General features: G+C 34.6%; 1 protein-coding gene across 2 annotated transcripts; it reads right to left on the bottom strand.

Annotated features, from left to right (window-relative positions):
- Positions 1-1493: 1493 nt before the first annotated feature.
- Positions 1494-15391, bottom strand: LOC132635437 (formin-like protein 14). Of its 2 annotated transcripts, XM_060351834.1 has the most exons (19): positions 15170-15391; positions 14979-15058; positions 14086-14190; positions 13266-13969; positions 12962-13183; positions 11243-12864; positions 10830-10953; positions 8540-8611; positions 6136-6234; positions 5440-5481; positions 5269-5349; positions 5130-5180; positions 4968-5049; positions 4775-4869; positions 3439-3510; positions 3232-3348; positions 2615-2683; positions 2457-2523; positions 1494-2066 (listed from the first exon to the last, which is right to left on the bottom strand). In XM_060351834.1, exons 3-19 carry the CDS (start codon positions 14156-14158, stop codon positions 1867-1869), a joined length of 3792 nt encoding a protein of 1263 aa, XP_060207817.1. In that variant the 5' UTR covers positions 14159-14190; positions 14979-15058; positions 15170-15391; the 3' UTR covers positions 1494-1866. The 2 variants fall into 2 exon arrangements, with proteins under 2 accessions (XP_060207817.1, XP_060207815.1); XM_060351832.1 differs by lacking the exon at positions 14979-15058.
- Between the last annotated feature and the right edge of the window lie 7536 nt (positions 15392-22927).

The following is a 22927-nucleotide window of genomic DNA, read 5'->3' as shown; positions in this document are numbered from 1 at the left end:
ATCTTTTTGGGACAAAGGGAGTAATATATAAGACCAAAAAAAATGAAAAATGCTGAATTGTATCATACCGTCAAGGTCAAGCTCATGACGTCGATAATACTGGGTCGCATGAAAGGAACCTTGGTAGATCAAAGACTATCTCTACTTATATATTTATTAACAATGAGAAAGTAATTGTTATAAGAATGATGAAAGAACATATAACTTCTGACCTCCATTACATCATAAAGAAGTGTACGTTTGAATTCATTAATTAAAGTCAACATTATTAATTTCATGACTGCCTTGTTAAGGGCGGCTAACTTTCTTTGGAAACATTTAAGGTTGAATATAAAGATTACTCAGATCTCATACCTTAAATTAAAGGATGTCAGTCCAATAATTAGCTCAATAAAATAACAGATATTGTTAAAATAATTCTAAAATCAGAAGTCAAGTTGGAAACAGCATTCGACAGTGACAAATGAAGTGATCGTTTCTTTGTTGGAAAAAGGAATCAAAGAACGATTTAAAAGACGTAGAAGTCATCTCAATCCATTGCAATTATGTTTTTAATTTTACGAATGATTTAGCACAAGATTATATAATTCTAATAACCAGGTAATATCAAGAAGACAACTATATATAGTGGGCAAACACTAATGATTTGGGAGACGACTATGTACTGGGAGAAATCTTTAAGACTAACAAGCAACTTCGAATCTTCTTAGCAGCCTATGAGTAATATATTATGTGCGATAGAATGTGAAATAAGAATGCAAATATTAATAATATACGAATTAAAAACATTGAAATGATAAAATTAATTCTCATAATAGTAAGAAATCTTTATTTTATTTAAGAAGTAGATAAATATTTAAATTATACATTGTATATACTTATATAATCCCCGCATTATACAATCCTTAAGTTACTAATCCTTACATTACCTTCTCTATATTACTAATCCCTGCATTACAATTCATACATTATAAATCCCTAAATTGTTAATTTACAAAAGTTTAACAAACCACCTACTTTCAGAGTCATTACCTCCCGGTGCATTAGCCCATCAAATTGAAGGAGTGAGTGAGATATTGAACCCCTGAGGTCCCGACTTGTTCATATAGCCTAATGATGACTTAAAATGTCAGTGTCACGTGGAATTAGGCATCCACCTTAGATAGCATTAATGAAGGAGGAAGGTATTTAAGCCACCTGGATAAGATAGCCCCAATGAAGGAGTATATTTAAGGGTATTTTTTACGTAAAATATGGGGAAAGTTTAAAATGGTAGAGTCTAAACAAACAATTTGCACCCCGCATACGTGCAAAGACATTTACATGATTTTCTCAAATTTGATTCTCTCAGTGATCATTTCAGACAACTTTTCTCCTTTGAGCTTCAAGATTCCTTGTGTCTGCATTAGTTCAATTTCATGACCTTAGATAGTAAAAACTTCCTCCGCTATTAAATACTAGTTTATAGTACAAATAACATAAGTACACAGATCTGCCACTCCAGATAAGTTTTTCTTGATTTTTTCTTGTACAAGATGGAACTTCAATATGCACAACTTGGAAAGCCCCTTGAATCTTAAGGTCTCAGTATTTTTCCACTTGGGGATACAAAATTGGAGTAACAATGGCAACTGTGCGCGATTCTAAATGGCAAAAAAAGGTGCCAATAAAACTATGGTAATTATGTACATATATAACTGACTATAAAACTTAAATTGTACACTGAAGTACAGTGACATATGAGAAGAGCCTTCCAAGGCTGCTGCTATCATCAAGAAAGTAAATCTTTTAACCCGATTTTGAACTGTTTTTTCATATATTCTGCCAGCTTATGGAGTACTATAAGCTTTGGTTAATTTGAACTGATCACACAGCATGTAACTGATTTCGAAAATTCAGTTTTATTCTATCAGCATCGACAACTTCTTTCTTTCCGGAAGAACTAGCAGCTGCTTGTTCCTTCAAGGCTTCCTTCTCCAGTTTCTTCCTCTCCGCATCAGCTTGCTGTACGTTCTCATCACGTGATTTTTTAAACATCTTCATGAAGACCACCAAAATCTGTGTCACTGTATTCAGAAAGTAAAGAAATGAAGGCTGCCAAAATTTGTCACGAACATCAAAATAAGATTTGAAGAAATGGTTGGCTGAGGAGAAACCTTTTGAAGCAATTTTCACATTGGTTAAATTGTGACATGCGATTACATGAACTAAACAAGATCACCAGGACAAATGCGATTCAAGAAATCTAGCCGATGGCAATATGCACTCAACAAATGCTACAAAAGCCATAAACTGTGCATCCCATAGTCTTCACATTAAAGACAAAACTACTAAAAAGTCGTATCACTGATAACCCCTACTGAAATAGTTAAACAGTCAAACGACTGTAATTTTTCTTTTCCAGATATCTTAATAGATGAGACAGCAAGAAAAAGTATAACATGCGTAGTTCTAACCTTGCTCAAAGGGGCATCGAGCTGGATCCTCGCCAAAATATAGGGATAGGGAGTCTGCACTCCTTCCCTGCAGATTTACAGGATGAAAATAATGAGCAAACTTGACAAAACTTCCACGGGGATTTCAACTATGACAAAATGAATGCAATAAAACTCACCACTTCAATATAAAGAGTAGTGAGAGACTTGACTTCAGCCTCAGCAGTACCAAGGAAATTCTTCAACACCTGAGAAGGAATGTACAAGTAATTAATAACTAACCACATATTTCAGATGTTTTACAAAATTATGTGTACACCAAATAGAGGACATTGCAATCAAGTTTTTTAACCACCAATTCTGGACACATCACTCTTTTACACCAGCGGTATAACTGCTTCCTTACTTTCTCTTCTCAGAATATCCAGAATAAAGCTTTTAATAGTAAATAAGGATCCTTGTATAATGAAGGAAACTTGGGGAAAGAGGAATCCGCACAATGCCATTCGTTCACTTTTGTCATAAGAAAATCACGAGAATTTGTTAATACATTTAGACATTGCATTTTATGATCTTCTCAACATATAAGAAAACCTAGGATCACTTTGGTCGAATAGACTGAATCATGTGCAATACTAGAATAGGCTTTCTACAAAATATTGTTAAGGTACATTGTCAAATGGCCTTGAACAGTTAAAATCTAAAGCTAAAAAGAAACATAAACCTGGAATTACATGCAACCAGCTAGGGCATTGAGGAAGTAGAAATATTTACATGTTGCCATTCTCCTTCTTACCTTCTGAAAGCCTGAAGATATTGCACCATCATTGTCGGATGCAGTAAGTTCTTGTTCTACTTTCTCAAGACCTTTGCTCACTGCTTGCATTTCTTCAGCCAAAGATTTCAGTTGGATCTAACCAATTAATATGACGTAAACAAACATTTCAGTTCACTGTCACTAATAGTACTCCAAGTGAAGACCACATATATATAGCAAGGGTACCTTAGAAGCAGCTTCCAAGTGAAGAAGACCCTTGTCGAAATCAAGCAACTCTGGCATTTTCTCAGCAAGGAGCTGACAAAAACAAGACAGATTTACATCTTTGGAATCGCAGTGGAAAGTGGAAACATACATATCGAAAAGAATTGAGACACAAGAGAACTCCAGGCTGGCTAATTGACTGGTCCATCCCAGCTTGGCTCTCCATCATAGAATCCAAATTCCTACATCCCAAATTTCCTATGCTTGATTCCCTATTAAAACTGTTAATCCCAAATTTCCTATGCTTGACTCCCTATTAAAACTGCTAATCCCAAATTTCCTATGCTTGATTCCCTATTGCAACTGTTAATCCCAAATTTCCTATGTTTGATTCCCTATTGCAACTGTTAATCCCAAATTTCCTATGCGAATTTTCAGCATCTGCTTTCCTTCTTTCTTATTTTCTCACTTTTTTCAGTAGGCTAGCAAAGAAAATGCACTATCTCTCTCCAAATGCCATGAGAAGTCTTAGCAAAGAAAATGCACTATCTCTCTCCAAATGCCATGAGAAGCCTTAATAAGCGAACTAGGAGTAGCTTGTATTAATCAATCTTCAAATTACTTGTGTTTGCTAATCGATTATTTGTACATGAATAAATTAGCAACAAATTTAAGCTGTCATCAATATCTGAAAAAGAAAAAAGAAAATTGTTAAGTGGTTGTAACTTGGAGAGATGATGTAGAGTTGGCGCTTTGATGCATGCTTCTCAACCTCTGTTTCTAAGAGCTCTTAAACTAGCAGTATGATGCTGTTTCAAATTCTTATTGGGATGTTCCCTTTATCCTTAATTTTTTTCGGCGTGTTAAAACAATGACCAGTCCTATTATTATGACTCAACCACAGGATAGTTGAAGTCAACTATATGAATCCTCATATGCATAGCGCAACATTTCATTTGGATCCATTTCATTCTAATAACCAATAATTTGTCTTTTCAAACAAATAAGTGGCTCATTTAGTGCTAAAGGTTCTCTACACTTTTCAGATAAAGTATTATAATTTTATTGATAGTTGAGCAAAAGAACAGTATACTAGAAGTGCTCGCCTACTCTCAATTAGCCCCATCCATGGCTACCTTATCGCCCTTGTAGCATGTGCGAAATTGTGGCAGTTTTTGGTGGGTTATGACATAGAGCTCAAATAAACTTGGCAATTTGTCAACCCAATCTTGAACTACTTGTCAATCATCATTGAGCCAAAAGTAATCCAACTCAACTTAAACTTAAGTCAACTACAATTGATCTATATAGTACATAAAGGTAAAAACAGAAAGGCATCATAATGCAGTAGTTCTACCTTGCACAGATAATGCATCAAGGTCATTTTGTTGTTTTTAGCACGAGTGTCAGAAAGCTTAAGAAGACTGTCCAACTTGAACCCTACAGCAGATCCTGCAATGTTATTTCAAAAAACAAAGATATTATACACAGCGCGTCCACCCAACAACTGATTGTTCTCGTATAAAGAGTTAGATCTTAGAAATTTGTACCTCGTGCTGTACCCTGATTCAGTGCATTTCCCAATGTTAGAATGGTCTGCATTATCTGACGTAATTTGGCAGATTCTTTCACCTACTCGACCAGGAAATGCAGTTAGAATCAAGTTAAAATCAGAATGTTCCGAATCAAACTTCATACAGTACGAAAAGTACCTCTGTAGTAGCAGCATTAATTGTACTCAGGTTAGTTCTCAAGTCCTTCACCTGAACAATTCAACATATTATAGTCAACAGAAAAATGAATGGCAGAATGCATAGACATTAGTTCGCTAACAAGTACAAGAGCAAATACCTGATTAGAAAAAGTGATAGTAAATGAAAACACTCGTAACTTGGACTCAACTCGTGGGACCTTCATCAGCTCCAGGAAAAACTGAAACAGGTATTAATCCAGTTAGTTACTCATAACTTAGAGGATAGAGAAATTTGTAGTTCCCACATATATGGTCAAATTGGAGAAGACCTGCTCACACTTTCCAAGCATTCCCTTGTCCCCATTATAGTTCTGGAAAATAGAAAATAACCAGTAAGATCAAATTTTGAAATAAAAAATTAACAATTCAATATCAGATGGCAAGTATACACTGTCAAGAAAGTAGCACAACTAAGTTCACAGAGTAGGGGTAAATCAAGCAGAAACAAGTATGGATCCACATACACGACAGACTATGATACATGCCTATGTTTATACACATCCACGCCCACCAGAAAAGGGAGTTATCAGAACTAGGTGTCTGTAATTAGATATTGAATCTCACACATAATCTTGCACATCATAAATGCAAGTACATACTGTATAAGCATGCAACCGCCAAATGGGTCATTGAATTATGGGCATCAATCTGCACAGCTACTTACAACAAAAGGCACATCAATAAAATCATAGGCTACTGCTGTACCGATGACTCACTGAACTAGTAGTCTAACGTTAGATATAATGGCAAAAGGTGAAGGTTTGGACTCTTGGTTCCTAATACTATTGGTAAAAAACTTTAATATGAAGTATTTTCTCTAAACGAGAAGAGTTGAATGAAAATTGAAGCTAACTTCAGGAAGATATTTCTATCATTACTTATGAACTCAAAATACATGACTAGACACACTATACAAATATTATCACAATAGGCAAGCACTGTCAGGATGAGAAAAGGGGTAATACCCTCAGTGTCTCCATTTCTTCTTTTGTTGGGCAAAATTTTATCAGATTTTCAACCTGATCAATGTCCAGAGCTGACGAATCCAAAGCCAAAATAGCATTCTGTCAGACATGCATACAAATATAATTTGTTAGAAATCCAGGGTAAATTTTCCCTCAGTAAAAAGATATCCTATTTGTATTTGCATAATATTAGCATGAGATGAGTTCAAATTAAGTAAAATGGTCATGAGGGTTCATAGAGCGGACCCCAACTTGTTTGCGACTGAGGCCTAATTGTTGTAATAATATTAGTACAAGAAATCCACGGTAAATATTTCATTCATTTCAATGTAATTAAGACTCAAAAACAGAAAAACAAAAAAAAAAAAACTTCCAAAGAAACCATGCATGAGCATCCCTAAAGAAATGTTCACCTCACTTACTGAACACATGCATGAACCACCAAAGGATGTGGTGGAGCGGATGGGGCTCCTCCTCCCTTAACCAAGGTCTCGGGTTCGAGCCTTGGGTATGGAAAAATCCTTGGTAGGGAGCGTTTCCCCCCAAATGGGACCCTACGCGGCGCGAATCCGGATATAGTCAGACTCCAATCTGGGTACCGGACACCGGGTGGGAAACCAAAAAAAAAAACACATGCATGAATCGGAATATTATTACCTTCTATGTTGCTCGGACTCTCCAAAAATATTGTCGAACCCATGTTAGGTCCTCCAAAAATGCACTACCTTTTGAAGGATCTGACACACATACGTCAGCATTTTTAAGAGTCCGGGCAACATAGATTACCGTGCATTATGAAAACACGATTTTGACCACAAAACCAAATGTTAGAATATTTTATACAATATCTATAGTGATTCTTTGATGTTCAGCAGAAAAATATCCATTAAGTTTAACATTTAATTTTGATCTCTTCAAGTCAGGTGAAATTACTGATCTTTTCAACTCTATAAAATTGTCAAAAATATAAAGGAATAAAAATGTTTTCTTCTTTCTTTTATTGAGAAAAAATACAGATAGTTAATCCATATATTGTTCTTTTATTAAGCAGAAATGAAGATATTTCACTTTCAATTTAGAGTTCAATACCATACGATATCAAAAAGATTATCGTATGTATAGAGTTGAATACATGCTACAATCTTTTTCTTATTTGGTTGAGAATCGTCTTTTAGTCAAACTCATGAAAATGATTCAATAATTTTGCGTACCTATTTGATTTGTCAGATACTTCTATAGTTTTAGGCTTTTAGCAAATGTACAAAGGGAAAAGGAGCAAAAATAATAAATTGTAATCTTTTGGAAAATAAAGGCTTACAACATATACTTGTATATGTTTATTTGTTACTTTATTACAACTGATAAAAGCATAGTGAGTCATTATTTTTTTTAGGTTGTTCAGTTTGAATCAGTGTCTTCAAAGGCATTTTCGGGGAGAGTCCCAAGGCGAATCCCGGGGTTGGGCATACCAAAAACGCTCTGGGGCGTAGATCCACATGGTGTACGCCCTAGAATTTGAGGGGTAAACCCCGCGAGCAAAAGCGTAAGCCCTGGGCGTTAAATTTGATTTTTATTGTTTTAAAAGTAGTTTTGCTACAGATTATGTTTTTTATTATTGGTGTAATGATATTTATACTTTATGCTATCATGTTTTCATGTTGTAGTGATTTTTCCTAAAATATATAAATAAAGAATGCAACTCTCATAAAAAATAGCACTGCATATATAGTTTTTCCAGATGGTTATGCCTGAAATGTATAGGATAGAGATTCCATAGCACTATGTTCCTAAGGCAACTTTATTTGTTTTTTGTCATTGCTCTTACACTTTTACCCTTCTCATTCTTTGAAATATATAAACAAAAAATCAGTGCAAATATTAGTTGAGGGTGGGCAGGCCTAGTAGATGTGGAGATAGATGATGATTCCATTTTAAAGATTATCTCGCGGCTATTATCATTTTTTGTGTTGATACCCTTCTCAAATAATAATTATAATAATTTTTTCTATATTATTGGTGATTTATTTGAACATATTTGCAGATTTTTATTGAATTTCACTTTTTCTTATTTTTCTTAGTAATAAAATTATAAAGTCGAAAATACATAAGACTTATGCCCCGTAGATCCATGGGACTTACGCCCCGTGCTGAGTAAAACGCCTCATGCCCCCGCCTATTAAAACATTGGTTTGAATCACTTTTTAAATTATAAACAGCTCGATTTCAAAAGTTTCTGATTGTCCTAGAGCCCAAGGAAAGGTTACTTAATCTAATTGTTTTATCTGATAAACAATAAAAAGACATTGTCAAAAGACCCACCTACGGGCTAGGACACATAAACTAATGCAATAGATAAAAGTATTGAAGCTGCTAGTAGAAACAATAAGACATAAAAAGAACTCACAAGCATATCAGGCAGTGGAATCTTGATTTTTGTAAGCATAATTTCGCAATTGTATGCCCTGCGCAAATCAATCTGACAAAAGCATATGTTAGAAATAATCCCCGATCTTTTCACACCTCCAATTTTCACTACAAATAATGGGAGTTCCGGAAAATGGAATCCCAATACCTCAGGAAGGAAAAGAAGCCAACATCACTAGACTGTTCACCAACTATTCCATAGTGATCTCATAGTATATAGTGAAAGCTTTAAATAGTAAGAGCTTCTTTCTATAGAAATGTTCCATCCCTTCCAAGTTAGCACTAACAGATGATAAATTAAGAAGCCAACTGCAATTCATTTACGGTCAATGGATTTGTAGACATGCATTCTCTTTCATTCTAATTCATCTAGACATGCACCACAACCTAATAAAATTACTCTGTTACAAGAATTTACATTTCAAAGTATTAAACTAACTTTTAAGAAATTTTCAAAGGCAGCTGTTTTTATTTTTTTGATATGGTTGACCACATCCTCCAAACCCTCTACCTAGGAGGCCAAGAGTGGTCTTTCCCCTTTATCCCTTGGTTAATGAAACCCCCAAACTCATGGTTGGAGATGAAGAACCTCCCCGCTAGGATATCCCTCCAGTCAAAGATAACTAACTTAACTTTCATGGAACAGAAATGGTGTTACCTATGGGATGGAGAAAGTAGACCTTTTCCACCCAAAGTTCATTTAATCATCCACATCCGGGTTGAGCAACCACAAGCTCTTCTCTATATGGGCATGCTTGTTTCGAAACTTCACCTATGTTACTTAAACCCATTTAAGCCTTACTGTCCACTTCTTTTCTTCCACCTTGTAAGTTACAACTTACCACTAAAAGCACTCTTTAAAACCTATACTATATTAACTTCTTTATTTAACTAATGAAGGACACACATACGTACTCATCCTACAACACTCACTTTACTACATGAAAAACTTGCTTGATAATGCCTATCTGGAGAATGAGTCCATGAAGCATCCCTAACCTTTCAATTTGGCCTCTAACTGAGGACTTGAGCACAACTCCGCCAGTAATTTCACTTACTATACCTTTTTCGCAAAAGAAAAGATATTATATACATGAAGAAGGCCATAGTATCATCAACAGATTTGACTTGTCAAAATATCTCAGCTATTAGCTGGCTGGGTGGAAGTTACGTGTTTTGGGAAGTCCAAAGTGGAGGTAACGCACCTGCTCGAGGAAACAAGAAGTAAAGGAACTTTTGGATTTCGTCCAATACTAGGTGTGTTGAGTGAAGGTCACGGGGCGGTCCAATACTCTCTTTCTGGATTAGATTTACTACTGATATTGAGTTACAGAACTGTTAGTTAGCCAGAGTACAGTCCTACAAAGTACTCTGGTCAAGAATATCTTGGTCACTTGGAACTAGCAGCAATTTAGTTCATTTCTCATTTCAAAAAATTTATGTGGTCCAAGCCTCCAAGGTGTGTGTTTACTTGTAAACCCCTCTGAATTTAAATCATCAAAACAATCATCTTACCTGTACTACTCATGGAAGACTATTGAAGCATATGTTCTTTGACCTTAAAAATGTGCAAATTAAACATTATCCCTGTATGCTCATGCAATTCCAAATGATCGGCAATGCACAATGTCAAGTATTTTATTTGGGCACGGAGAGATAGCATAATTGCATGGCAATTGACGACAGGTGATTTTGACATAAGTCTAAGAATTCCAGTGCCATGTAGAAATGTAACTTCTACACTCAATTACCAATTAGCCAAGTGCCTCAATCACTGCTAAGAACCACTGTGATATTTCGCAAAGAGGGAAAGTAAGGAGTGTCAGCAGGAGAAGTATTAGCTAACAAGAAAAGATTCGGTTTCCTTGTCCCGTGCAGGGAAGAAAGACGAAGTGGAAGAAAGTGAGTGAGCTAGACTATAGAGTCCTCCATTACGTACCCAATTCTGCAGATGAAGGAGTTCAAGGTTTGATTTGAGCCTAAAAGAGCAAAATGTCCATGTGCTTTGCAAAGAGCCAAAAAGTGTTGTTAACACATAAAGCACTCTAAAGTGAGAGTGAGTGGCAGAGGAAGGGAACTAAGACAAATGAATTAATTTACTTCAATAATAGACAAGGTAGTGCGCAAGATAAACAAAGTAAATGGGTTGTTCATCTTATATGTCTATGATGTGTCTTGCTGAGAAATTTCAAGGAAAAATAAATAAAATTGTTTAACAGCAAATTATCAGCAAAATAATGATTAAACAAGATACGGCATATATAACTTGCCAATTGCACTTTTTCTGGTTTGTTGATTTTGGGACCACGCCGACCTCCACCTTTGCCAGTTCCATCAGTAGCTGAAGCCACCGAAAACAAATTTTCAAGCTCTTTAATATCAATTTCAGGTGCGCTGTCATATACAATTATAAAGTCTGATCAGAACTACCCATAACAGACATATAAAGAACAAAATTGCAGTATCCAAACACAAGTTAGGTTAAACTCAAAGTGCTCAGAAATTAGTATATATGCATTATATTTAGCAAGAGAAGTCGAGAACCATGAGAATGGAAGTGGTTATGATGACCAGTGAAGGGGTTTAACAGGACACAGCAATAGCAAACATTTTAGCTCTGGATATTAATGACACAGAAAGTTCTCATTGTAGTTTTTCATCCCCCAAAACAAAATTTGCATACCTGGAAGCATTTTCCTTATTTTGCGTATCAGCCCATAAACTCCCTTGCATAGCCCGTGTAACTTTCGACCAATGTAAGGGCTTCAATGAAGCTTTTTTAGGAGGAATTGAAGTACCTCCTGCACCTCGCCCTTTCCCTAGAGCAGTTGAGCCTACAGAGGCTCTTACACGTCCAGCAGATGGAGGTGGTGGTGGCGCATTAAGGCCCTTTCCACCTGGCGGTGGAGGTGGACCTGGTGTCAAACCCCGCCTAGGAGGTGGTGGAGCATTAGGAGCCTTTGGTGCTGGTGGAGGTGCAGGTGGAGTGGGACCTTGCCTAGGAACTCCCAAAGGAGGTGGAGGAGGTGCAGGTGGCCCTTTAGAATTGCTTGGTGGTGGAGGTGGTGGCGGTGGAGGTGCCAACGGAGTTGGCCGAGGTGGAGGTGGAGGGGGTGCTGGAGGTGGAGGGCCTCTGGAAGAGGCAGAAGGGGGAGGTGGGGGAGGCGGGGGAGTTACACAAGACAAGGGCGAACACTTAGATGACACGGAAGGTGGAGGGGGAGGCGGTGGTGGAGGAGGTGAAGGGGGACACTTGGAAGAGATAAAAGGAGGGGGAGGAGGAGGTGGCGGAGGAGCTGATAAGTTACAGTTAGATTGCCCACGAGGAGGAGGAGGAGGAGGGGGAGGTGGAGGTGGAGGTGGAAGCAGAGCACTTCTAGAAGTAGAAAATGTAGGGACAGGAGGTGGATTTGGAGGAGCAGAAGTGGATAAAAAGCTTTTATTAGGAAGTGGTGGAGGTGGTGGAGCTGATAAAACACTCTTAAAAGGAGGTGGTGGAGGTGGTGGAGGTGGCGGAGGTCCTCTAGAAAAGCTATCGGGAGAAGTTGAAGAAGTAGGTTGTCTTGGCGGTGAATGTCCTCTGTTACTACCAATTGAAGGTGGTGGTGGCGGCGGCGGTGGAGGTGGAGGTGATCTATTAGAACTTGCAAATGCTGGAAGCAGAGGTGGTGGTGGAGGAGGAGGATATGATGCTGATGATTGAGGGAATTTTACACTAGAAATCACAGAGGCAGGTGACGAGGGTGGTGAAGGTAACGGAGAAGAAGAGGAAGGTCTTGTATCGCAAACTCGAACTCCCTTTGAATGTTCAGGAGCAATGGCGGCATCCAATCGACTGTTATTCTCAGAAAGAGACTGAACAGGACCAATATCTGACATAGGAAGCTTCATTTGACCCTCAGAAATCTTGGGGTCAGAAGTTCCATCAGAAGCCGAATCCTGTTCATCTGAAAAATTGACATCTGTTGTATTAGCATAAGTAAGACTACTAGCTTTCTCTGAGTCCAGAAAGTCCAAACTGTCAGCAATACTCGATGCATTATTTTCTTCTTCAGAATCAAATGGGGACGAATACCCGCTCATCCTACTTTGCAAAATTGACAAATCTTTCATATCATTCAGCACCGATAGTTGCTTAAACAACCACAATGAAGCATCATCGCCAGTATCAACCCAATCAGCGCCACTAAAAAGTTCTTGTACCTTTGAAAAAGCTTCAATAGGAAGTCCACCAGTCTCCTCACCATTTAGAGCTGCAGTGGGAGCTTTTATAGGAGATATGCTCTCAACATCACCAAATAAAACCTGCAAGCAGGAAGTATAAAATTAGAGGAGAAATATGAAGAGCATAGGTGATCCACTTAACCAACACTAATCAGACAGTTCGTGAGAAAGTATTCACCTCAGCTCGAAAGCCTTTCGGAAAGCGTGCCTTTGAATCCCATAGAATATCCAGGTTATCGCAGTTCAACATCAAAATGTTGGACCGTATAAAAGCTGTGTTAAACATTATACGGAACATCATGACTTCCCTTTCAGGATCCAGGTCTAAATGGACACACTCCAAAACTACATCTCCTTGCACCAAACACTGAATATCAATCTTGATGACATCACTGTCCTTCTGCAAAACGATAACAATCATGTTGTCACAGAGAAGAACTGAAGAAGACAAGAAACATGATGCAGTGATAGCAATTTTTCACCTGGCGATAATGTCGATGGCTTCTACCTTTCTTTGGCGTGGAGTACAACATATGAGTTGACAATCCATCCTTGCTGAGAAGGTTCCTGCCAAAAATACGCACAATTGGCCTACACCCTTTTTGATTGTCGAATCTTGGAATGGCACGAAGAATGAGGCAATCCAAAGAAAGAGCTCGTTCAGGAGGAGGCCACTCGGGAGATATATTTCTTCTTGATATATATTGCAGGTAACGAAGCTGAGAAGGGAATGGGTTCAAAGGTGACAATAATTGTGATAAACCTTTAGGTGCCTCACGATAAACCATCTCGAGAGTTTTTCTCTCTCCACTTTGAAACTTTCTGAAAATCAAGAAACTGGCCAAAATGAAGGCTAGAAGGGGCCAACCACCTCTCTCACAGTGTAACAAAATTACATTGTTATTATTTCGAAGGGAAAGCCAACTCTCACAGATACATAGAAAATGATGTATCAAAGACAACGGCAGTACAGGACAGCCTTCATATTGCCTCGGGTAATCCATTATAGTTACATCATACTCGCATAAAATCTTCGCGAACTGGCTCCTTTTCTCGCCTTCTCTGAAATTGAAAGCAAGAAAAGAGGAATCCGGAAATTCTTCGTGCAGTTCATTTACGATCTCGTGCAAGTACAGCTGGTAAATTCCCTCAGGCAGTACTTCAGTCGAAAAACAAGAATCAAAAACTGCAGATATTCAACACAAGAAAAAAAAAACTTGAGAAATATATAATCCACTTCCAATGTTCAACAAAACTATAAAATATAAAGCACATTATCAAGTCAAAAGCTAGTTCATTTACCGTATACTCTATCATCAAGTTCCAGCAACCCATCTGGGGGCCTCCTGTAGAAAAATCTACTTAACAGCGACATTTTACTTTAGCCAATATAGCACCTAAATTCACCTGTCAGCAAAGAAATTTGAACCCGCTTTCATTCATATAGTCTCCCATGATCAAAAGGGTCAATGAATCAGCTCATACAAACTCAAGAAAATGTGAAATTCAGAAAGAAAAAAAAAAGCAATGAAGTAGCATTTTTCACTTAAACAACTCAAAACTAGTCCCGATTTCTGAAGACCCGGATAGCTAAAAGGCATTGAAAAATTTTGCTAGTACTTCTGGAAAAAAATCTACGTAACAGCGACGTAATACTTAGCCAATATAGCACCTAAACTTACCTGTCATCAACGAAACTTGAACCCATTTTCATACATATATAGCGTCTCAAGATCAAAAGGGTCAATGAATCAGCTCATACAAATTCAAGAAAACGTGAAATTCAGGAAGAAAAAAAAAAGCAATCAAGTTGCATTTTTTACTTAAACAACTCAAAACCAGTCTCAATTTCTGAAGACCCACAAAGCTAAAGGGGTTTGATCAATTTTGCTAGTGTTTCTGAAAAAAAAAAAATGGGAACCAAACACTGAATTTGGAACCCATTTTCATTCTTACAGTGTCCCAAGATCAAAAGGGTCAAAGAATCAGCTCATACGAATTCAAGATAACGTCAAATTCAAGAAACTAATCAAGAAAATGCAGTTTACTTAAACAACTTAAAATTAGTCTCAATTCCCACAAAGCTAAAAGGCATTAAATTGGAAACAAACAAACACCTAAGTATATATATATATACCAACAACAACACTGTAACATAACAGACAAACTCACATAAATATAGTACCTAAATTTACCTGCCATCAAAGAAATTTGAACCCATTTTCAAAAGGGTGAAAAAAATCAGCTCATACAAATTCAAGAAACTGTCAAATTACTGAAAGAAGTCAAAAATAGTGTCAATTTCTGAAGACCCACAAAGCTAAAAAGGGATTAAACAACTTTGTCAGTATTTCTAAGAAAAGAAACTGAACATAAGAAGACTTACATAAATGTATAATATTTAGAAGAAATGAAATGTTTGAAGTGAAGCAAACGGACAGAAGACGTTGAGGAATTATTCGAGATGTGAGGTGAAGAACCGACAGTAACGTTTTTAGTATCAAATCTTTTCGATTTTTCTGATGTTGGATTTGAACTCTTTGGAGTTCAAATTTTTGGGAACGGAAAATAAGGGGTTTCATTTTGTATTTTAATATATGGTCGTTGAATATTTTTGAAATTACAGAATCAATCCTATACTTTTCTGGATAACCAATTTGCAGGATTGTCGCTGGGGGTGGTGTTTAATTTTGTCCCTCAAATTGATAGTCTTTAATTGTTGGCCCTAAGACCCAAATTTTGTCTTATATGGGCAGAATTCTGCCTTGCGAAATTTATTTATTTGATATTAAGCTGAGTTCGAACCCACAACCTCAGAGTATTAAGTAAAGGACAAAACTTAAAGATCACCAATTTGAAGGACAAATTAAAGACCACCCTAAATGAAGGACAATCCATGCAAAAAAAGACTTTCCTTGGCCCTGGTTGTAGCCAATATTCTAATGAGACTGTGCACATGTTGCTCAATTTTGGGGCCCCTACTAAGGTATAGTCGGCCGAGGGTCTTTCGGAAATAACCTATCTATATCCACGAGGCAGGGGTAAGGTCTACGTATATTCTATCCTCTCCAAATCTTTCTTTGTGAGATTACACTGGGTAAGTTGTTGTACTTGTATTTAAGGTATAGTCGCAGTTAATTTTTATAAGTTTAGCCACTTCAAAATCAATTTTCTATATACATGATCAAAGCTGCAAAACTTCGTGTTAGAAGTTATAATTTTTTCCTGAAGTTTTTGCATATTGCATGTGCAAGCAAACTTCAGATATTTCCGTCTAAAGTTTGGCCCGCCCCCAAGCATACTTCAAACAATTGGGAACTGGGAAGCAAGCATACTTTAGACAATTTTTGTCTCAAGTTTGGACCAACGGACATAATAGAGTAAAAACTTATCGGCATAGATGTTTACACTAAATCAATAAATTTATAGCATGTGTTTGAATATACATAACTATCACTTAATCATAGCTAATTGATATATATTTTTATTTCAGTAAATCAATTAACTAGAGTAGAATTATTAATTTGATGTAAACATCTGGTGCTGATAGATAACTACCACATAATAGCTGGTCAAGCAGTCTCACTGTGATGTGAATTTAGATTGTGTTCCATCATTTTAAATTAATTTAATTCAATTGTCTAGTTAAATCAATTAGCACAACTATTTTAATATGTCAAATAGTAATCAAGTAAAATTTTGATTTGTTTATTGAATCTATATACGATTGTTTAACTTGTACGGGATAAATTTTACACGATTACTTAGCACTCATCAAGAAGAGAAATTTTTGAAAGTACATATACTTGGAGTCAACGTACTCCCAAAGAATACTTTACATAACGAGAATTTGCCATGGAGAACGTTGTTTCCTTTGTGGCTTTGTGAATTAATTGTCATGCCTCGGGCACGGCTGGATGAATATTAAATCATTAGTATTATTTCAAAACAAGAAAGGACAAATGGATCCAAAACCTTTTTATATTCATATGCAATTAGAAAGGGGCAATTTGCAGGGTGATCTTTAATTTTTACCCCTCAAAATGGCGGTTTTTAAATTTTGCCCTTTAGGCAAAATTTACATGGCACAGGCAGAACAAATGCTGCCTTAAGGCAGAATTTCGCTGGACAGATTTGCAAAATGCTACCTCAAGTCTGCCTTGTGATTTTTTTAAAAATTTTTTTACTAAATTGGGGTTCGAACCCACAATCTCGGGGTATTAGGCGAGGGGTAAAACTTAAAGACCACCAATTTGAAGGCCAAAAATTAAAGACCACCCCAAATGAAGGACAATCCGCAAAAAAAAAAAAAAAATAGAAAGAGCCATTGAGTAGTCCACTATCATCACAATTAGGACAAATGTGTCTTTTAATTTCTTTTCACGAAAGCTAATCCAAACACATGACCGTATGTCCAAATTATTTTTTAGAAAGTTTTCGAAAAACTAATTTTTCAAAATTAAATTCAAATTCAGAATCTCCAAGGACCAACAAGAACATACTTGGCTGAGCTGGCGAACTTGTTTCCTCTTATACCAATTTTTCAGGCTTGATTGATGGCCCAATGTGAACAACCTCATGGATTGCTAGCCCAGTTGAGTTTAGGGCCCAATGGCCCAATAACCTATCAGCAAGCATCGTTGGTGTCTTGAGAAATTATGAAGGAAATAACGTGTATGGATAAGAATATTGAAATTATTGTATGCAATAAAATTTAAAAAATATTATATAAAATTATCAAAATACTTTAAAGTTGTTTACCGAAAAAGTAAATTTAAAAGTATTACTAGGAGAATGAGCAATGTCAGAAACTAAATGGGGAGAACTACACAAATAAGATCGATTTTGATCATATTTTAAAGAGTTGCGGGAAAACACTCTTTGCATCAGAAATTGGAGTTAAATTTTGGGGGATCATTAGAAGACTGATCTTGGCACAACTCATAGCAGATGACCAGAATTTAGTACCAAAAATTCCAGCACGTCATCAGGAGTTCAAATGGATTATCTTGCCACAAGTTCCAGCGAATCGCAAATATTTTTGGACAAATGTATCGTAGCTTTGGAAAAAATGCTCATAAGTTATGACTAATCATCAAAATTTTCTGAAAGATGATAAGTCTTGACAAGTCACCAAAAGTTTAGTACAAATTATCTCGGATACTTATTCTTGAATCTCAGTTTGCTTTGTTATTTGTCTCTCATTTCGTTTTCCTATTTGCTCGTCTCCATTTATTTGACTCGTCTCCATATATATATATATACTAGATGGCCTATGCCCGTGCTGCGCACGGGCCCAACAGTTCGGATTATAGTGTATCTATGTATATATAGTTGTGTTTAGATAATGATAATATATATATATACTATGTTCAAAATACGATTAATATAACATTGTAGTTTGTGCTCCGTAATTTAAAGGTGTAAAATACTTATTATTTTTTATCAAATTTTGATTTAAATAATTCTAATTCAAATTATTAAATTAATTTTACATGTTTAAAACGAAACAAAGTAGAAATTGATTTTCTAAATTGATTTTCTATTTAAACGAAAAAAAAATACTATTTTTTAATTTTTGGTAAATATTCTCGGTTTAGCTCATTTTACTTGTCATGTTGTCTTTTGGATGATTTTTTAAGAAAACGTCGATTAGAATTATAATTTGACTAATTTACCTTATTCATTATTTGATCTCCATTTGATATATTTTTTTTTACGACATTAATCTCTTTTCACATTTATTAGAGTAAGAACAAAAATAAAAAAGTAATTAAATTCTATCTTATTTTAAAATATAAATATTTTAAGTATATTTATTTTAGTAAACATAACAAATAAATGACATGGCGGAATAACAAATACAACAGTTTAATATCTACATTAGATCTCAAGCTAATATAAAATAAAATAAAATAAATTGTATAGTTTGACTACTTAACCTTTTGAAGAAAAGTAATTTCATTTGCTCCCACTAATGGATTGATATGCACGCGGCAATGAATCCATCATTATTGACTTAATGAGATACTTTAGAAATTACATGAATATTGTTTGATTTTTTAATATGGGGTGCACTTTTTTTTTTGACATTATTAATTTGCACTATTTTTATGCATATATATATATATATATATACATACTATGTTAAAACATGATTAATATAACATTGTAGTTTGTACTCTGTATCTAAAATTCTATTATATTAGTGTTTACTACGAATAAAAGTCTGCACTTTTTTTTTTACATTATTTTTTTTTAATATGGGGTTCACTTTTTTTTTTTGATATTGCTTGATTTTGTTAATATGGGTGCACTTTTTTTTACTTTGAGTTTGCAGATGGTGGGTTCCATTTTTATTTTTTTTATATTGCTTGATATTGTTAGTATGGGGTCCACCCTTTATGGGGTGCACTTTTTTTTTTGACATTATTAGTTCGCACTATTTTTATGCATATATTAGTACTATATAGAAGCATGGGTTTGCACTATTTTTATGCATATTATATATATATATATATATATATATACTATTTTCAAAACACGATTAATATAACATTGTAATTTGTGCTCCGTATCTAAAACTTTATTATATTAGTGTTTGCTACGAATACAAAATCTGCACTTTTTTTTTACATTGTTTTTTTTTTTTTAATATGGGATTCAATTTTTTTTTTTTATATTGCTTGATTTTGTCAATATGGGATACTATGTTCAAAATACGATTAATATAACATTATAGTTTGTGCTCCGTATCTAAAACTTTATTATATTAGTGTTTGCTATGAATACAAAATCTGCACTTTTTTTTGACATTGTTTATTTTTTTAATATGGAATTCACTTTTTTTTTATATTGCTTGATATTGTTAATATGGGGTCCACCTTTTTTTCCATGAGTTTGGAGAGGGTGGGGTCCACTTTTTTTTTTCATGAGTTTGGGGAGGGTGGGGTCCAGCTTTTATTATATTAGTGTTTGCTACGAATACGCACGGTGTTTAATAAGGGGCCCACAATTTTTTTTTTAACTTTATTTTTTTTTTAATATGGGATTCACTTTTTTTTTTTAATATTGATTGATTTTGTCAATATGGGGTTCACTTTTTTTTTCCTGTGAGTTTGAATGTGGTGGGTTCCACTTTTTTTTTTTAATACTGAATGGTGTTTAATATGGGGCCCACAATTTTTTTTTAATATTAGTTGTTGTTTAATATTTATGGGGCCCACAATTTTTTTTATGGGCCTGTTTAATATGGGGCCCAATTTTTTTTTTTTATATATATACTATGTTCAAAACACGATTGATATAACATTGTAATTTGTGCTCCGTATCTAAAACTTTATTATATTAGCGTTTGCTAAGAATACAAAGTCTGCATTTTTTTTTTTTTTACATTGTTTATTTTTTTAATATGGGATTCATTTTTTTATATATATTGCTTGATTTTGTCAATATGGGATATTATGTTCAAAACACGATTAATATAACATTGTAGTTTGTGCTCCGTATTTAAAACTTTATTATATTAGTGTTTGCTATGAATACGCATGGTGTTTAATATGGGGCCCACATTTTTTTTTTGACTTTGTTTGTTTTTTAAATATGGGATTCACTTTTTTTTTCAATATTGTTTGATTTTGTTAATATGGGGTCCACTTTTTTTTCCCCGTGAGTTTGGATGTGGTGGGTTCCACTTTTTTTCCTTTTTTTTTAATACTGGATGGTGTTTAATATGGGACCCACAATTTTGTTTCTAATATTAGTTGCTGTTTAATATATATGGGGCTCACAATTTATTTTTTTTACAATTTTTTTTTATGGGCCTGTTTAATATGGGGCCCAAAATATTTTGTTTTTTAAATATGGGATTCACTTTTTTTTTTTCAATATTACTTGATTTTATTAATATGAGGTCCACTTTTTTTTCCCGTGAGTTTGGATGTGGTGGGTTCCACTTTTTTCCTTTTTTTTTTAATATTGGATGATGTTTAATATGGGGCCCACATTTTTTTTAATATTAGATGTTGTTTAATATATATGGAGCCCACAATTTTTTTTTTTACAATTTTGTTTTTTTTTATGGGTCTGTTTAATATGGGGCCCATTTTTTTTTTTTATGGGGGGTCCACAACGGACGACGAAAAAGGAGCATCAACCGGTGCTTCTTAATAGTAGTAATATATATATACACTCTTACTCCTCATATTATGAGATTGTTTTTATAAGTGTTTGAGATTGTTTTTATAAGTGTTGAATAAACGCTTAGTATTTTAATTTGTTCATCATATTTCCTGTCAAAAAGTCAACATTATTACGAGTAAAAGCTCCATAACTTTTTATACGAAAAGGTTGAGAAAAAGAGTTGGTGGTCAATAAATTGTATGCATAGTTATGAATACTATGAATTGTAGTTGGCATCAATAAAGATGCATGTTTGGTCCGCAGTGACGAGTCAAGGGAACGACCTTAGAGAGCATTTATGAAATTGCCTGCACAACAAACACGAATTAATGCTCTCCACTTGCGGCAAAGCATTTATGAATTGGCAAACATTTTCAAGAATAATATTTCCTTCGCACCAAATGTATTTTACTAACTTTTATCTATAAACAACATAAAAATATTTACAGTCACATATGATATACTTATGTATACAGTTTTTGATAAGTAATTGGTAATTTAGTAAAAATGATAATAAACCTTCTATTATATATTAAGATTCACCGATAGTGTAAGAAATTTTTTATTTAATTTGTGTATATAACTTAAACTCTCATGAATTTGTATGTGTTCTTACTTAGGGCCCGTTTGGCCATAAGAATTATTCACTTTTTTCTGGAATTTTTTTTTCACTTTTTTCCGGAATCAGCGTTTGGCCATGAAAATTTCAAATACAACTTGAAGTTGTATTCCGGAATTTGAAAAACAAGAAAAACTTGTTTTTCAAGTTTTTGACTTTTTCACAACCAAAATAATTACATTTCAACAAAAAATACAATTTCAAAAATTATGGCCAAACACAATTCCAACTCCAAAATTCCAAAAAAAAAAAAAATGAAAAGGTTTTTTATTTCTATGGCCAAACGCCTACTTAAATTATGTTGCTCCACTAGCTCCAAATTTGAATGGTGAAAGTACTATAACTGATACCTAACCACTCTGGTTGTGGTCTATAGCTTATTATATGCTCCCTCCTTTTCTTTTATTAATTCAGTGTATTAAAAATAAAGTATGTCTTTTACGTGTCCGTTTTTAGCAAATTAAGAGATTGACTATTATTTTTTCGATTGTACTCTTATCATTAGATAATTAATTTTCAAGCTTGTCAGAGTACTAATGGTCTAATTTTAATTTTCAAAACATAATTAATATGAATAACTTAGTGAAACAAATAAATAATTTGTTAAGTGGCGTGCAAAATCAATGTTGATTAGTAAAAAGGAACTGAAGGAGTAATATCTATTCATGCGAAAACAAATATTAACGAAACAGGTAAGTGTGGACAAGTAATGTCACTTTCTCAAAAAAAGCATTTTACAGTCATTTTATTTTGTCATAAATTTAAAACTTATTAACCATTGATTCACTTTGCATTTTTCATTCACTTTTGTTTTTCTTTCCTGTTTATGAAAAGCGCTTAAAGTCTTGATACGCGAGTGTGATAGTAACCTTAGCTTATAAATGGATCAACACAAATCATCACACCATTAGAAGTAAAATGAAAAAAAGTTATGACTAGAAATTTCTAAATATAGAAAGTTAGCAATCTTTTTATAACGAACAAATGAAGGAAACGGTGCCAAACGAATAATTTGGAACATGAAGAGTAATATTTATTTTAAAATATATATATTATTCTACTTTAAAATGATAAATTACATATCCTTTGTATAAAAAAGGAAAAATGTTCAAATTTGTGCTTGAACTTTGTGAAATGATTCAAATTTACCTTTTGTTAATAGTTGGGGACACTTGGGGTCAAGTATATATACCCTTTACGTTATAAGATTGATCCAAATATGCCTGCATTCACTTCAGAAATTTTCCAACATCCAGGTCTTTTATACAAAAAAAAAAAAGATCAAATTTCTCTTTGAAAGATCCAAAATAGTTCAAATTTGCTTTGAAACTTTGCTAAGTTGAA

This window comes from Lycium barbarum, chromosome 4 (genome assembly GCF_019175385.1).
Source record: "Lycium barbarum isolate Lr01 chromosome 4, ASM1917538v2, whole genome shotgun sequence".
Taxonomy (NCBI): Eukaryota; Viridiplantae; Streptophyta; class Magnoliopsida; order Solanales; family Solanaceae; genus Lycium; species Lycium barbarum.
This window is presented reverse-complemented; position numbering and strand designations above follow the sequence as displayed.